Source organism: Monoraphidium neglectum (assembly GCF_000611645.1).
Source record: "Monoraphidium neglectum strain SAG 48.87 unplaced genomic scaffold scaffold00279, whole genome shotgun sequence".
Classification (NCBI taxonomy): Eukaryota; Viridiplantae; Chlorophyta; class Chlorophyceae; order Sphaeropleales; family Selenastraceae; genus Monoraphidium; species Monoraphidium neglectum.
The window spans coordinates 4,891-21,563 of record NW_014013349.1 but is presented as its reverse complement, the minus strand read 5'-3'; the positions used below and the strand labels follow the sequence as shown (position 1 = coordinate 21,563).

The 16,673-nt window shown below is 62.8% G+C and overlaps 4 protein-coding genes across 4 annotated transcripts; 3 read left to right on the top strand and 1 right to left on the bottom strand.

Annotated features, from left to right (window-relative positions):
- Nucleotides 1–128: 128 nt before the first annotated feature.
- MNEG_2463 (hypothetical protein) lies at nucleotides 129–1,551 on the top strand (the record flags this gene model as incomplete). The annotated part of the gene is made up of 3 exons (XM_014049061.1): nucleotides 129–258; nucleotides 565–1,046; nucleotides 1,339–1,551. 3 exons carry the CDS (start codon nucleotides 129–131, stop codon nucleotides 1,549–1,551), a joined length of 825 nt encoding a protein of 274 aa, XP_013904515.1.
- A 1,166-nt stretch (nucleotides 1,552–2,717) lies between these two features.
- On the bottom strand, nucleotides 2,718–3,761 carry MNEG_2462 (hypothetical protein; the record flags this gene model as incomplete). Its single annotated transcript, XM_014049060.1, has 1 exon — nucleotides 2,718–3,761. One exon carries the CDS (start codon nucleotides 3,759–3,761, stop codon nucleotides 2,718–2,720), a length of 1,044 nt encoding a protein of 347 aa, XP_013904514.1.
- Nucleotides 3,762–4,771: 1,010 nt separating this feature from the next.
- On the top strand, nucleotides 4,772–6,712 carry MNEG_2461 (methionyl-tRNA synthetase; the record flags this gene model as incomplete). The annotated part of the gene is made up of 7 exons (XM_014049059.1): nucleotides 4,772–4,886; nucleotides 5,029–5,126; nucleotides 5,389–5,484; nucleotides 5,665–5,752; nucleotides 6,003–6,086; nucleotides 6,347–6,435; nucleotides 6,593–6,712. 7 exons carry the CDS (start codon nucleotides 4,772–4,774, stop codon nucleotides 6,710–6,712), a joined length of 690 nt encoding a protein of 229 aa, XP_013904513.1.
- Nucleotides 6,713–9,179: 2,467 nt separating this feature from the next.
- Nucleotides 9,180–16,205, top strand: MNEG_2460 (ribosomal large subunit pseudouridine synthase D; the record flags this gene model as incomplete). Its single annotated transcript, XM_014049058.1, has 13 exons — nucleotides 9,180–9,220; nucleotides 9,786–9,903; nucleotides 10,122–10,304; nucleotides 10,549–10,614; nucleotides 10,849–11,026; nucleotides 11,220–11,542; nucleotides 11,799–12,031; nucleotides 12,298–12,580; nucleotides 13,566–14,107; nucleotides 14,342–14,786; nucleotides 15,180–15,231; nucleotides 15,493–15,901; nucleotides 16,112–16,205. The coding sequence occupies 13 exons, from the start codon at nucleotides 9,180–9,182 to the stop codon at nucleotides 16,203–16,205; spliced, it is 2,967 nt and encodes a 988-aa protein (XP_013904512.1).
- Nucleotides 16,206–16,673: the final 468 nt, after the last annotated feature.

The window sequence follows — 16,673 nt, the reverse complement described above, 5'->3', positions numbered from 1 at the left end:
CCGCCAGTCTCTGATGCACGGCGCTGCACACCTCCCGCGCCCCTCGTGCGCCTAGGCGCGAGTGCCTGGAGAACAGCGCGCCCAACGCTCAGAAGACACGCTGCGCCTGCAACCCCGGCACCTACGCAATGTTCACTGGCCAGACGCCGCGCTGCGTGGCCTGCCTGCCGGGCAGCTACACCGACGAGCCCAACCAGCGCGTGGCCTGCAAGCTCTGCCCGATGGGCGAGACGACCAACGCCGAGCGCACCGATTGCAGTGAGCGACCCAGCTGGTTCCAGCTGCATCGCTGACGGATGCGACGTCAGTGTCATGTGTATTCCATTCTCATGCCCAAACACACACTGGCCTTGCTTGCCAACGCGGCGTGCAGGGCTGGTATGATGCCCCATCCTTGACGCCCCACCCCCAGATAACACGCCGATGTATAAACCACCACCAACAGAAACCAACACGTGCGCCTGCACAATGACACAACGCGTGCGCGCACACACGCACTGATAATCGAATTTAGTTGTTCACACACATCATCATGCCAACCACCATCTCTGCATCCCCAACCAGTGCCCTTCATGGAGGCCTTCTCCGAGGCCAGGAACCAGGCCTCCAAGACGCCCAAGGTGGTGGTCTCGTCGGTCAAGCCCGCCGTCGCCGATGCGCAGGCCGCCCTCGACTCTACGCTCTCCGGCGCCGCCGCACGCTTCAACGAGCTCACGGGCCGGGCAGCCAAGACTGGGGGTGCCGCCGCGGAGGCTTTTGCGGAGAAGAGGGCGGAGCTGGCCGAGGGGCTGGCCAAGCTCAAGGCCCCCCACTTCCCCAGCCTGCCAAACCTGCCGGCCCTCCCCAGCCTGCCCAGCCTCCCGAGCCTGCCCAGCCTGCCCAACCTGCCCAACCTGACTGTTGCGGAGGGCCTGGCGAAGATCAAGCCGCCCCACCTGACCAACCCCTTTGGCGAGATCAAGTTCCAGAACATCACAGACCAGTTCAAGGGGGCACTGGCGGACGCGTTTGACAACGTCAAGAAGAGCACCGGCCTCGACAAGTTTGTGAGTGCCCTGCCATGTGCAAACACATTGTGTGCATTGCGTAGCCTGCTGTTTTGGCGGGTAGTCTAAGGCGCCCTCGTTGTCAGCGGGGGGCTCTTCGTCTGACCTCCGCATCTCGCAGGCTGTCTGGCACGCCTCAGCCACGGCGCAACTTGCCATCCTCCGCCCACCAGACCTCCCTCTCACCCCACCAACCACCCGCCAATGCAAACTCACATGCATCGCCGGGCATTTTCATAAAATCAATTCTCATTGGTTTGCAAATTAACCCCCTCCCCACTCGCCCGCCCAGAACGGCACCATCCCCCCGATGAAGGACGTCCCCGGCCTTGAGAACGGCGCCTCCAGCAGCAAGGAGGCCCTCTTCAAGCTGGCCAAGGGCCTGGCCGCCGACAAGAACGTGCAGGAGCTGTTCCTCAAGACCATCCCCCAGAACATCAAGGACGCCCTGGACACAGTCAACGCCATCACCACCCCCGCCACGGTGGGGCCCGCCGCTCCGTGATCAGAGCAAACGGCTGGCGGCAGCTGTCCGGGGGTCCACAGCTGGCGGCGCACGTGACAGGGCAACCATGCCCGTTTTGTGACAAGTACGCATGAATCATGCTGGCCAGCATGGGCCAGCACACACAAATGGCATGTAGCCATCATTCCGTTGTTTTCGTCAATGTATTGATACCCGCCCTTCCCCTGATACCTGCGAGACTCTATTCCATGATTTGTTGGTCCACGGGGTGAGAGATAAGCTCCTGGTCTTTCAATCCTCTCCATCCATTCAACCATCCCTGGTGGCCGTCTTGCTGCGCTGCCTCCGCCCGCTTCACCAATTTGCAAATCATCAGGAATGCTTGTCCTGCCGTGTTACCCTCGCGTGCAAGGCTCCTGAAGCCTGCCGTTGCAACAAAAACGTCACCTCACCCTGCTTTTCTTATGCCTGACGACCTTGTAATCAATCAGTAGCAGCAGCAACACCAGCAGCAGCAGGGTAGCAGCAGCAGCAGCAGCAGCAGCAGCAGCAGCAGATGCTGCAGCAGCAGCAGAACTGGCAGCAGGTGTCACTGCCTACAGCCCATGTGCATAGCCATAGCCATTCAGCCAGTCTCTGTCTGGCTGCGTTTTTCTCTGGCATTGACTGTCCCCACCCTGAATTGTTCTGCCTGGGGCGCCGCTTCACCTGCACACCCACGTAGCTCGTAGGCGTGTACGTTGCCCCCCCCCCACCGATGGCAATGGTGGCAGCGGCCGTGCTTGATTGTGTTTGAACTGACTATCGCAGGCTCGCTGAATGTGCCTGGATCGTTTGGGCTTGTAATGCTCAAAGGAAGCACCAGCGTCAATAGTAGCGGCAGCAACTGACGAAATGCCTCTTGAGACACAGGCTGGCATTGCAGACATTCACCCGCCTTGCGCTCAATGGATGTCCGCCGCTTTGCACCGCCGCCAACCAAAGGCCACGTTCCACCCCACATAACGAAGAGCCGGGACTAAACAGAAAGCCAGCTGGTCAGTAGATGACGCTTACACACGTTGCACGCGCAGCAGCATGTGTTCCAATTCACATAGCAGCCTCCTGTAAAATGAGACCCAAGCTTAGACGTACTGGGACACCATCGGCGCCTTGCAAGCAACACAGATGTTGTTGTCCAAATTGGCAGCTTATGTTGCCGCCTATCACAAGCTCAGCCCTGCCGTAGCCGGCTTTGACTGAGGCGGCTGCCCCGAATGCGCCGCCTCCAGCTCCGCCCTGCGTGCTGCCAGCTGCGCCAGCAGGCCACTCAGCTCCTCCACTGACGCCGCAAAGCCGGCCGCCTCCACCCGCTGCACTTCACCCGCACAGCCACGCTCCATCGGCGAGCCTGCAGGCGGATGCGCAGTTGCAGTGATGCTGATGTCCAGCAGGGTGCCAGCTGGCCCCTGCTCCCGCTGCTCTTCCTGCTGCTTCTGAAGCTGCTGCTGCTGCTGCTCCTTCTCCTGCTCCGGCTGCTGTTGATTCTGGTGCTGTTGTTGGTTCTGCTGCTGCTGCTGTTGCCGGTTTCTTGGCTGCTCTTCTTCCGCATGCTGCTGTTGCCCCTCCGCCTCCTCTCGGAGCGGCTGTTCCACAGGCGTCGCCCCTTCCACCTGCACCTGCTGTCTTCCCTCTTTCGCCTCCTCCCCCTCCTCCACCTCATGTGGCAGCTGCCCAGGCCACCCCGCCCCTGCTGCAGAACTGCTGTTGTCAGCTCCAACGCCATGGCCATCTGCTCTGCTGCTGGGAGCATGGCTTGCCTCGTCCGGTCGCGAGGAACTTCGCGTGGTGGCGCCTTCCTGGCATCGCCGCTGTGTCTGCATTGCCTGATTGCCACCCTTTTCTGCTGCCCTGCCATGTGCGGCAGCATGTGCTGCCTTGTCCCGCGCCCCCTGCCCAGCGCCCTGCTGCCGCTTCTGCGGCGACATTGGCGGCAGCAGCGACTGCTGGGCTTCAGCTGCCATAGCAACCTCTGTGTCGGCAGCGCCTGAAACTGGACCCCCACTCTGCAAGGTGCATGACACCCCAGCCTCTTCGCCACTGCGGCTGCTGCGGCTGTCCGAGGCGGCGCAGCCGGGCGATGCCACTGGTTCACCACCTGCCGGGGCCACTTCAGCCGCAAACACTGGGCCGCCCTCATCAGAGCCGCCCAGCTGCTGGCACACCCCCAGCAGCACCACAGCCGCCGGCGCGGCCGGACCGTCATTCATCAGGCATTGCGAGGCGCTCGCACACAGCATGTTTCCTGGGCTGCCAGAGCAAGCACCTCCAGCGGCCCTGCTGCCCGCAGCTGCTCTGGGCGATGAGGAATGAAGCAAGTCACAAGAGATGCCGTTGCCTTGGGCGACAGGGGAGCCTTGCCTCTCGCTGCCAGGCGCGGCAACAGGGCTGCCCGCACGGGCTGCAGGCCGCCGTGCTGGACAGGCCCTGCTGCCCATGGGGCTGCCGGGTGTTGGAGGGTGCGCCGCCTGAAAGCGCTGCTGTGCCATCACGTCCACTGCTGCATCCAACCCCGCTGGAACAAAAGTGGCTGGGATCCCCTGCTCAGGCCCAGGGCTGGCGGCGTTGGCCACTCGGCCAGCCAAGGCTGCTACTGTGACGCAAGCTGGCTCATGTACGCCGAAATGGTTGCTGTAGCCGCTGCCACTGTCGCTACTGCCGCGCCACGCTGCTACAATACTGCCACCGCCCTGTCTTGCTGAGCACCCACTGACACTGCTCCTGCCTGCGGCGTAGTACGTCGGGGCCTCGCGCACACTGCTGCTTTCTGGGAGCTCCCGACATGCTGTGTCGGGCACTGCTGCTGTGTCATGTCGGTCCTCATGAGTGGTCCATCCTGCTGCAGCAACCTTTTGCGATGCAGCCGCTGAGCCAGCAATCACTGCCGTTGCCTCAAGTGGACGGGAGAGCGCACACCGCGTCGCCGGCGCGAGCAGCATCAGATGAGGGGCGGGCAGAGCTGCCTCCAGTGCCGCCAGCTCGTCTCTTGCGGCATGCATAAATCTTTGTACGCGCCAGCGCCGCCAGTTGGATTGAATAATGAGCGTAGCTGTACCCTCGTCCATTTCGAACTACGGTATCGAGATCTGGACTCCAGCTAACGATTCGGTAGCGTGTGATACTTCGATATTCTACATTACATATGTTCGTCATTCGAACTTGAAAATTGCGGTGACCACTGCACAGCAGATCAACTCAATCTCGCAAAATATTTGCAAACATGGCGGCCAGTAGTGCCATTGACAAGGCCATAGCCAAGCTCGACGCCATCTTGGCTGGGGTGGCAGCCTCGGCATCAGCTGCACAAGTGCCGGCTGCAAGCACAGCAGCAGCAGGTGCGGTCTGCGGCAGGTGCCAAGAGCCTGGCGACCGGACACGGCATTTGGCACTCAATGGCTTCTAGCGACCATTGCCACCACCCACAGAACCAATCCGATTGCACCGCAGCAGCACCTGCCAGCGCTCCTGCGCCTGCAGCAGCCAAGCCCGCCAAGGCAGCTGCCTCCAAGCCAGCGACGCCCGCTGCAGCTGCTGCGGGCGACCCCACCGCGTTCCAGGCCAAGGTCCAGATCAAGGTGGGCAAGCAAAGCACCCCGGATGTGATCCCCAAAAGGCAGGCAGCCTTTGCAAGCATGGCTGCCAGTCCGCGTGCTGCTGCCACTGCAGAGCTGGTAGCAACCCCCAACTCAATGACGCGGTGCTTCACCTCGAGAGGCGCAGAACCAGCATAGCAACGCTGACAAAGACGCGCACATGCATGCATGCATACACTGACATGCATGAAGCAGACAGGCGCACTTGAATCAATGCTTCCTCTTCCTCCGCCCTGCCTGGCAGGTGGCGCGCATCCTGAGCGCAGTGCCGCAGCCAAACTCTGAGAAGCTGCTCAAGCTCAGCGCAGACCTGGGGGCAGGGGACACACGCCAAATCATGGTGCGCACGGCTGCTCTCCACGTCGGGCGGTGGGGCTTGGGCGACTTAAACCCGGCGGGCATCTGCGCAGCAGCGTTTACTGGTGTCCTCCACAGCCAGTGCAAGGTAGTTTTGAGGGAATGCCGCGTCGCCGTTCCTGGACCATAAAACCTCAAACCACAATCCAAACCCACCCACCAGGCTGGGCTGCAGCAGTACCTCAAACCCGAGGACCTGGTGGGGAAGCTGCTGTGCGTGGTCTCTAACCTCAAGCCCGCCAAGCTGGCTGGTGGGAATGGGGGGAGGGCAGATGACCCCCAGAACACTCAGCCCACGGGCGGTGCTGTGCGGCTGTGTACCACATGCAGGAGTGACCATTGCTGCTTGTTGTTATCTTGTGATAGAGCGTTTGCTTGGGCCATCTGGTTGCTTTGTATGACATCCTGCCCGTTGGATTCCCTGGGCACCCCGGTCAATCCTCCCAAAAGCTGCGCCTTGACGACTCAGCAACAAAAACAATCGCCGTGCCCGGCCATCAGGAGAGCCATCAGAGGCGATGGTGCTGGCGGCAGAGGGCACTGGCAGCGGGGGAGAGGCTATCGTGCGGGCACTGGTGCCACCGGGTGGGTTGCTGCTCGTACGGGGAGCCGGTGGGCCTGGGAGCCTGATGCTACTGCATTGCAGCAGGTCGCCTGCAGTGTTCTGCAGGGTCCTAGCTGAACTATTGTTTGTCCTTTGGGGTCCCCACCCCTGTCGAGGCAGCCAGAGGGGTGGCCCTATCGCGCCCGGTACCAGCTGCTGCGTCGCGCGTTCGCCTTGTTACCTCCTCCCCAACCCCTCCTGCTTGCAACACGCCATGTGCGCACCCGTTTACCCACCGCAGAGGGCTCCCAGCCTGGCGACCCTGTCCACCTTGACGGGGCCAGCCCCGTGGCCAACCCCAAGGTGCTCAAGCTGGACGAGTGGCGCAAGGTGCGGGGGCTGGGGTGTGGGTTGGACCGCGGCACGGTAATCCCCCGCTGCTTGTTACAGTCAACGCCCTCGCCCCTTCATGCCGCTCTTACCTTTCGATTTGAAGGTGTAAATATTTAGGAATGTCGACAAGCGCCGCAACACCACCACTGTGCAGGTGTCACCTGGTCTGGTCGTGGCGGGCGGGCACGCGACGTATGGCGGCACGGCTCTGATGACGGCGCGGGGGTACGTGACGCTGCCACCTGAGATTACAGACGGCTGCGAAATCCACTGATTCAGGTGGTTCATGGGCAAACTTGGCCTCACCCAACACATTTTATTTGTGAAATATTTTCACATATATTTTATGTAAGTGAAGCAGGATAGGACACAATATCACAGCTTTCGGTATGCTGTGAGATTGCAGCACGCAGCGCGCGGCATATCATGACTTGTGGTTTCAGCTTTAATCATGCAGGGGAACTTCAGTATGTCGAATAGCATAATGCATCCAACGATGCCACATGTGGCCGACGGCAGACGATGAATGAGTTAAGTATTGGCCCCTGTCAATCGTTGGACTGTTTTTGACTGCGTGTGAGCCAAGTTTATTGAGAACAGCATCTACAGAGCAGTGTCACCAGATGACTTCTGCCTAATAACTTCGTCCTTCTCCAGCACCACGTATATAGGGGCGCAGCTCTTTGCACTTGCTGACACGTGGACAGAGGCCGAGAAGGAGTCACCAGTCTCACCACCAGATCGGGATGGACCTGTGCTGAGCATTACAATGAATTGATTGATACAATCGAACGAACATTGATAATATTCGGGGCAATTAGTGCATGTGTGCTGCCCCAAAGCTCAAGTGCCCCGTTCAACGGGGCGCGCCCCGTTGCAACGACACTGCCACCAAACGTTTTGGCTTGATGTGTATATTATATCAGTAATTTGCTTTCCCCCGCAGGCATGGAGATGGTGAAAATGATCTTCACTTTGGCCTTTGGCCTCATTATCCTGGCTATGCTGGGCGTTTATGTCCAAATCAACGTTGATTTCGATACTCCGGAGGAGGCAAACGCGGTGTGGGATCGGATTCAAGCAGATCCCAGCATGGTGCCGCTCGACCGCGAGACTGCTGCCGCGCCCAACGACCCCGCTGGGGCACAGCAACCTCCCAGACCCTCAAAACTTGGTGAGATTCATTTCTGTTGCGCGCCGTGGTCTCTGGTGCGTGCCGCACCCCAGTCCAGGAGACCGGCACAGGTGTCACCAAGCCAGTTCAAACGCACGCGTGCGCGCACTGCTTCCCCTGCATTGCAGGTGCTGCGCCACACCCCAATAGCGACGAGGACGCAGAAGATATTGGGGCGGAGTGCTGTGCAGGTGCGGGGTCCCGTTGAAGAAAGTATCTGCACTTGCCTACACAGGTTTGCGTGCTTTGGTGCTCAGCTGCGCTGCCCCGCTACCGGACTGTCACCGCCACACTCTGTTGCAGCCATCGCTGCTGCTGCCCGCCAGACACCGTGATAGAGCCAGCAAGGTGTCCCGGCAGCATGTTTGCGGATGTTGTCCTGCACGGGAGAGACGAGTCGGCATCTCTCGCCTCCTCCCCGAAGATGTACCAACGCCCCACACCTATTGCACCCATCCGCGTGCTCTTGGCAGGCTTGAGCCACCACGGCCTTGAATTTGTGAGCATGCTTCGGTTGGCCAGCGGCAAGCCGCCAGTGTGCACGGCAGACGCGCTCGGACAGCGAGACCAAGCCACGGCGCAAATGCGCGCCGACCTCAGCCTTTTCAAGCAGCGCAGGGCCAACGCTCGACGCGAGAAAAACAAGGGGGCGCCACAGTACCAGGTTGGGGACACCGTCAAGGTCCACATCGGTGACAAACTGGCCAAGCGCTTGCCTCTGAATGCACGCAAATGGGTACCGGCTGTCGTTCAGAAGCGCAGCACTGGCAACATGTACACACTGAGAATGGCGGCTGGAGTGGTGCCTCGTATCAGAGGTGGCGACCTCAAGCCCCTTACTTACGAGCTTGCTGGGTGCTCCAGCTGGCCCACTCTCCCTTGTACTTTGGAAGCGGCAATGATAGCGGCTGTGTGCGCCGTCGGTGCGGCACATTTTTGTGCTTGCAAGGGAGGCTGCAAGACCAGAAAATGCCCGTGCGTCAAAGCCGGCACCTCTTGCTCTTCCAATTGCAGTTGCTCCATCCGGGGCTGCCACAACGGCAAACCTGGAGCCGCGGGCAGCACCCTCCCGACAGCAGAACGCCGCCCAACACGTTCTGCCCACGTTGGGGGTTGTGATGTAGAAGATGATTTGGGCTCGTCTGATCCTGATCAGCGTATAGATCGTGCACAATCCCCAACGCCAGAGCTGGCCGAGCCCCCAAGTGGTGCGGGCCCAGGCGCTGAGCCTGCGGCAACCCCCTCGCCTTGGGATCGCACGTATGAGTTTGCAAGGAATCTGGGAGGCCTCGTCAGTGTGGATGATGCACGCCGCTTTGCCGACGCTGCACATGCGCCTACGCAGTTTGCACAAGAGCTGCCCCACACGTACATGCTGTCCTCGGGCCAGATCTACCACGAGGAGTTGGATGCACACGTCATGCGCTCGTTTGACTTTGGCCAGCACCTGACTGACACTGCTGTGACGCTGAGCATGGAGATGATATTTTATGGCGAGCCTGGCGTCTTGGTTATGCCTGCCGCTCCTTTGGCCGCCGCCCTGGCTTCGCAGCGTGGGGGCCTTGCCATGATGCGGCATGTGTTGAATTGTGCCAAAGACCGGCACAAGTGGGTCCATCTCATGCATCTGATCCTCGCCAGGCAGCTTAGGCACGCGCCGCCCGCCCTGACACAGTCCCCTAGTCACGCTTGTATCATTGTCAGAGCCGCTAGCGTGCTCGGGGCTCCAGTCGGCATCGCTCAGATCATTCATCAGTCCAAGTCAGTCTGCGCGCCGCTTGGCCACATCTGTTGTGGATAAGGTTTGTACCATCACCAACAACCTTTCTGTACCGCTCGCGTTGCAACGGGGCAGGGTCCCCTGTTGCCCCGGGGCAGCAGGTAGCTACGGGGCACACCATATGGACCACACCTTGCCGACGGTGTAGAGTGCACCGAGAGAAGCGGCTATCCGTTGGATGTTGCTGAGGCGTGGTTTGAGGCTACACCAAGTTATCTGCAATTGTAGGGCACCCGCTGCTCAGCGCTGGTGCTCGCCGCGCCGCGGCCGCTGCGGCGGTGGCCGCGCCGTCGCCTGCACCAGCCGCTCCGTCCCGTGGGCGAGCGCGCAGCCGCCGGCACATCATGCTGCGGTAGTGCAGGCCGCCCGCTGCTGCGCCACATCGGCTAGCAGGGGCGGCAGCAGCACCTTGGCAGCGGCAGCACAATCAGATGGCACCATTGCGTCTGCGGAGGACACTCTCGACACGCCCTTTGCGTTTCGGGTGGCGCTTCAGCAGCTCGGCGGCAAGGTGCGCGATGCAGTGGCCCCTGCACTTTCTTTCTGTTGTGCGTGCCTCCCTGCATTTGCGGCGTGGTGCCTCCGCACAAATGGCTGCTGCGGGCCCCGGCCAACTAACTCAGAAGACTCGGTATACAACATTCGATCGCGCCGCCACCAACCCCTCTGCTCGAACCCCTGTGCCCTGCTTTGAGCCCCGCCACCTTTCCCCGCGGCTGCCCTCCCCAGCCCAAGGTCCGCCTGGACGCCTACCTGTCTGCCCAGCTGCCGGACGCCAGCCGCGCCAAGATCCAGGCCAGCATCAGGGCTGGCCTCGTCAGCGTCAACGGCGCCCCCGCGGCCAAGCCCTCGGCGACCGTGCGGGCGGGGGACGAGGTCGCCTGCAGCCTGCTGCCGCCGGAGCCGTGCACGGTGAGGCAGAGGGGGGCTGCGGGTTGCGGGGCAGAGCGCCCACCTGGTGGGCGTTTTTAAGTGAGACAGCCGGCCTGCGAATGCGTGCAGTATCGGCCCCGCGCGTGCGGCTCGCCTCTCGAGGGCCTCCTGTTCCGCCAGCAGCTTCCAGCCTCAACACGGGCCGCACGCCCTCGACCCACGCACTAATTGATGTTCTGCAATGGGATCGCGCCCGCTTATCTTCCCCTCATTTTGGCGCCAGGCTGAGCCTGAGTCGATCCCGCTTGATGTGGTCTACGAGGACCGCCACCTCATCGTGGTCAACAAGGTGAGGGAGGGCAGGGGGCGGGGGGCAGCAATCGGGGTCCCTCGGGGTGGGATCAGCTGCGGCATGGGAATGGTTTGACCAGCCCGTGCGCGCTGTCAGGCCGCTCTTTGCTCCCTCACGAGTCATGTCAAGCCGGCCGCGCCTGCCCCCTCCCCCAAAATTACGCATGCTTTACACGCCTGCACACATGTTGACACATAAGCATGCACGCATGCATTCGCTCGCGCCCCGCAGGCCCCGGGCATGGTGGTCCACCTGTCCCCCGGCCACTCGCGTGGCACCCTGGTCAACGCGCTGCTGGGGCACTGCGGGCTGCCGCCCATGACGGTGGCCAGCGGCAGCGCGCGCGCGGGCGGCGGCGGGCTGCTGGCGGGGGGCGACTCGGAGGGTGACGACGATGATGGCGATGATGGTTGGTGACGGGGAAATGGGGTCTGGTTGTGCAATCGAATTTCTTATTGTTGGAAGGCAAGGCGGCGTAGTTGAAGGGGGGGGGGTTGAAGTGACGAGAGGGGCCGCAGCCTTGACTGAGTGCTGCCTTGCGGCTGGGGTGGTTTGTCCGGTCTGCCAATTGCCCTCTTACCGCATTGGTGCGCCCATGTCAGAGTTGTATGACGAAGACGCTGACGCCGAGGGAGAAGGGGCCGAGGAGCTGCTTGATCGATCACAACAGCAGCAGCAGCAGCAGCAGCAGCAGCAGCAACAGCAGTCGTCGAGACCGTCAGCAGCAGCAAGAAACGGATTGCCAGAGAAACCTGGGGCAGGGGCAGTGGATGCTGCAGCGGTGGCTGCGTCGCCGGCGCCGCCGCCGGGCGTGCTGCGGCCGGGCATCGTCCACCGTCTGGACAAGGGCACCAGCGGCCTCATGGTGGTGGCCAAGGACGACCTGGCCCACACGCGGCTGTGTGAGCAGTTCAAGGCGCGGACGGTGAGCTGCCGGCAGAGGCTTGGTGGGGGGCGCCGGGATCACGGATAAATGATGATGATGATGACACACTCAAGCTCGGCTGGCCAGCCGTGGCGCCGATGCCAGCGGGGTGCTGTAAATAGCTGTGGTCGAGGATTACAGTCTTGATGTCAGTTCCTTGCTGCCGCTCTGCACCTGTCCAACACGCCTGCACACCAAGAGTTGTAAGCCACCACAAAATCTCCCTCCTCTTTCTGCTCCTCGCCCCGCCCGGCAGGTCTCGCGTATCTACCAATCAGTCACCCTGGGGGCACCCTCCACCCCCAACGGCCGTGTCGCGACCAACATCGCCCGCGACCCCCGGGACCGCCTGCGCATGACGGCGCTGGGCTATGGCGCCGCCAGGGGCAGGACGGCGGCCAGCAACTACCGCCTGCTGCGGCGGGTCGGGGGCGGCGCGGCGGCGCTGGTCGAGTGGAAGCTGGAGACGGGGCGTACCCACCAGATCAGGTGGATGCAGGGATGCAGGGGGGGGGCACATTCCCCATGCGATGTGGCCTGAAATGAGCCATTCATGGCTTCGCGCACATCCCTTGGATAACTGACTTGAAATATTTGTTATCGCTTGAGCTGTGACACGGGAGCGGCTGCACCGCCACAAATCAAATGATTTGCAACGCGTACGGGGCGTGGCCCGGGGATGCAGCATTACACAACACGACACCCCACTCTACCCGGCCCTTTGGCCACTTGCGTCGAACCCTTGTGTCTCGCAGGGTCCATGCAAAACACATGGGCAACCCACTCGTGGCGGATGACACGTACAGCCCCGGCAATGCTGCCGCCGCCCGCGCGCTCGCCGGCCGGCGCGCCAGCCTCGTTCCCGGCATCAAGGCCGCCCTTGACGCATTCGGCCGCCCCGCGCTGCACGCTCTCACGCTGGGGTTTGACCACCCTTTTACCGGGGAGCGGCTTCACTTTGAGGCGCAGCTGCCTCCCGATTTTCTGCAGCTGCTGCAAGAATTGGACCGGCTGCTCGAAGGGGGCGGCGGCGGCGAAGTGGGTGGGGGGTAACGCTGACGGCGGTTCACTGCTGCATTTCAATATTTGAATAGGCCTTCATTGATTCAAACTGTCACACGGACTTTGCAAGCTCACATGACCCCTTCATGGTTGTTTCTTGCAACTCCACCCGGCCGCCCCTGCCCCCTCATGCCCCCAGCAATGTGCCACGATGGACGCATGCAGCAACTGTAAGGTCGTCTGTCACAGCCACGGTGCCGCATTCAAACCACGCCTGCCATGCAACTAAGCTCGTCAGTAGCCTCAAGGAGGGAGCACCACCCCTGCTGTGTTCCAATGGGGGCACATGTGGGGGCTCTGGCAGCAATGGGTCCGGTTGCGCACTGGAATGCAAGTGTTTGTTTTGGCAGTTTGGCTGAAAATCAAAGGTGATAGGCTCTATATGTATGTATATACCACCTGCAAAGGGCTGTACGGCTGCCAGTCCCTCTGAGGCAGGGGTCGGCTGCTCCTGATGAGGGGGGTGGGGGGGAGCCAGCCGGTGGATTGCTGGGCAGCTGCACTGCACACAACTTGAGCACGACGACTGTCGTCTTGCTGTTTATATTACAGAACAGTGACTCTTCTTTATAATATGCGCGATATAGAAGTGCGCGGCCTGTCCAGCTGCAGTATCATGTTCTGAGCGCGCTTGCAGCTCGCGCAAGTCAAACTCGACATAGCACAAGCTCATATAAAAAAGACTATGGAACGCAATGGGGCCCTTCTGCTGGTGGTGGCGCTGACAGTGCTGCTGGCTGCGCACGGCGCGCACGCGGTCGGCCTGCCGCTGCACCTGCGCTGGGTTCGCTCTGCCCTCCCAGACCCGGTGCGTGCGCCGCCGCTGCGCCTGGTACTCACGCCCCTTGCCTTGCAAATTTGCCAGTCGTTCACGCCCCAAGCCTGAAGCAGCAGCGCATGCTTGCTACACCAAACCACCTTGCCTGCTGCGACTTGTGCCGCGCCGTGCCGTGCTCCGCAGGTGCTGCCCGCGCTGTCAGCGTGGGCCGACACCCTGCCCACGCAGCTGTGCCAGCTTGGAGCCAAGGGGCTGGCGCAGGTGCCCCTGCAGCTGGCGGACCAGCTGTGCCCTCTCAAGGCTGCCGCCGCCCTGCTGCCGCGCCCCTCGAGCCAGCGCGCCGCCCTGGACTTGCTCGCCGCGTCCCCGCGCACGGCCGGCGGCGCGGCGGCGCTGCTGGCAAAGGGCGGGAACGCCACCCAGGCCGCGGCGCTGCAGGCGCGGCTGTGCGGGGTCCTGCTGGACCCTGTCAAGGCGTGCGGTCTCAAGCTGCCCAAGGGCGCCAACCTCACGTCTGCCCTTGGCGGCGCCTTTGCCGCGCACGTGTCCAAGGCTGCGCCCACCTATTGGCAGGGCTTCCTGGCGCGCGCGGGCGCGCCGTTTACCTGGCGGGGCGCGGCGGCCCCCAAGGCGGCCGGCAACCAGACGCGGGTTCAGGGCGGCAAGGGAGTGGAGTATGAGGGGTCCAACCTGCTGTACCGCCTGCTGGTGCGGTCGTTCCAGCGGTGAGCTCATGAGAGGGGCGGCGCCATGCTGTGCGGGATGCCGCCAGCAGAGGCAATGGCTGCAAAGGAAGGACGTGCAGGGTCATTAGCACGCGCCACAGTCCATGTTTTGAGCAGAGCTTGCTGCGGCGTCAACCAGCTGTTGTGGCGGCGGCTGTGACGGGTGATGTGGCGGCTGATGTGCCGGCTGCGGTGCTCGACACGCGGTCACGCGGCGCCACCGCCTGGCCGCAGGTTCACCGCCCTGGGCGACGCCAAGGTGGCCAAGGCGCAGGCCTACCTGCCCCCCGCCCTGCAGCCCATTGCGCAGCGCCTGCTGGAGTCCCTCCCCTCCAAGATGTGCGAGCAGCCGCGGGCGGCGCTTGCAGCAATCCCGACCACTTGGAAGGACGCCGTCTGCCCGTTTGGCATGGTCGTCTCCCCGCTGTCCGCCGCGGCCGCCGGGTTCAAGCCCTGGGGGATGGTGGTGGCGGCCGTGGCCTACAACGCCTCCCTCGCTTTCGACAATGCCATCGAGCAGCCGACGCTGTCGACGTCGTGGGACGCCAACGGCACCAAGATAATGTACCTCGGGGGCTATGACGAGGAGGAGGGGGGGCGGCTGGTGACCGGGGAGCCGGGTGCCATCATTGCCGAGGCGATGAGGACCGACCCGAGGTACCGGGCTGCATTCAACCAGGTGGGTTGGATTCAGGTGGTTGACGGTCTGTATGTCTGCGGGGTGGCTCGCTGGCGGCCTTGGCCTGCAGCTCGCAGGCCAAGACTGTATTCTTTTGGTTCTGCGTGTTGGGGAGCTGAGGCTGGAGCCAGGCACGAGGGACAGTTGGAGACCACGCGCACCCCGATGTGTGATCATGCACGTATGTGTCTGTGTGTGTGCACGTGCATGTGCGACTCTGTGTGTGTGTGTGTGTGTGTGTGAGTGTGCGTGCGTGCGTGTGTGTGTGTGTGCGTGCGTGCGTGCGTGTGAACGCAGGAGAGAGACCTCTTGCGCACCAAGAGGCTGCTGGTGACAGCTGGCATGTGCCATCACAGTGAATACCGTGCGTGGTAACCCCTGCCACCACCGCAGGACAAGATGTCCTCGTGGGTTGCCCGAATGTGCGCCGTGGTCTACGCACCAGGTGGGTGGCCCGGCGCTGCCACAAGCAGCAGGAGATGCTCCCTGAACTGCAGCCGTACAGACACGCAGCGGCTCTGCGCTTGAGCCGCCCAGCCGCAAATGAGCAACCCACCTGCTGCGCAGCCTGGCGCCCCCATCCCCCCCCCCTGCCACCCTCAACCACAAGCGCAAGAGACCATGATACGCACCACGATTGCAGAGCGTCGATGATGACCAACCTTGCCTCGCCCCGCTGCCCCGCTTCTCGACCCCACGGCTGCAGAGATGGCCTGCAACTCGACGCTCAAGATGCCGTTCACCCAGATCGGCACGACCCTTGACCCCGTGGTCCAGATCACGCAGCTGCTGTCAGCCGCCCCCGCCGGCGCCGTCGACCCGGCCCTCCTGAGGATCGACGCCCGCCGCTTCACCAGCGTCGCGGCCGTCAAGGCGGCCCTCGCAGCGCTACCCGAGGCGCGCCGGGAGGCCCAGGCCGCGCGGCTGCGGGCGTGGCTGGAGTCTGTGCCGGGGCGCGTCAACGCGACCGGGGCGCGCGCGGGGGTGAGGTGGTACGGCTGGCTGACGCCGTTTGTGTGCAAGGTGCGGCTGCAGGACTTCAAGATGGGGGAGAATGAGACGAGCCTCTGGATGGACCTCAACCCGGTGGGGCTGGCCATCCGCATGGCGCTCAGGTGAGAGCCCGCCGGTACTGAGCACAATGTGCTTGGTCGTGTTTGGACCGGGATGAGCCCGCGCGCCGCGACCAGGACAGGGCTCGCGTGCAGAGCAAGCTGAGGTTTAGCAGCATCCTCTTGGGTTCGGCTCAGCAAGCTGTGTTCGGACGCGCTGTGCTGTGCTACACAGTGAGACGCCGGACGCGCCGCAAACATATCACTCTGCAGGCTGGACGAGCCGGCAGCGGTGATGAGCGCCCTTGTGGGGGGCAAGACGGGCGGCGACGTCATGGCGCGTGCGTGCGACGCAATTTACAAGTGAGTGTGTGGGCCGTGGAGGGCGCGGCAGCCCCACCGACTGCACCTCCCAGTTACTCGTGCTTGAGTCTGTCATTGAATTCCCCTCAGGCTGCCGGGGGCTGTGAGTCTCACGCAGCCACGGGTCACCCGACTGCGTGACACACTCCCCGCCCCTCGTGCCGGTCATCTGCAGCGCCTCCGAGGCGTCAGGGGCGCCCCTGCTGACACCCTTTGATGCCGAGTACAAGGCCCGATGGCGGCGCTGCGCCAAGCGGGGCGGCTGCGGGTGGTGAAGCCCACTGGGGGCACGCCTCTGGCAGAGGCGTGCCCAGTGAGGGAGCACGACGAAACACGACCCGTGGGCGCTGCTGACAAACTCGCCAAGCAGCTGGCTGCACTGTGCATACACGGCGCTGCCAGCCGCTGTGGAGGAATATCCCAAACGAGCCCGCTGGTCAACGGGCCTTACTTCTTCGCCTCAGACGTTGTC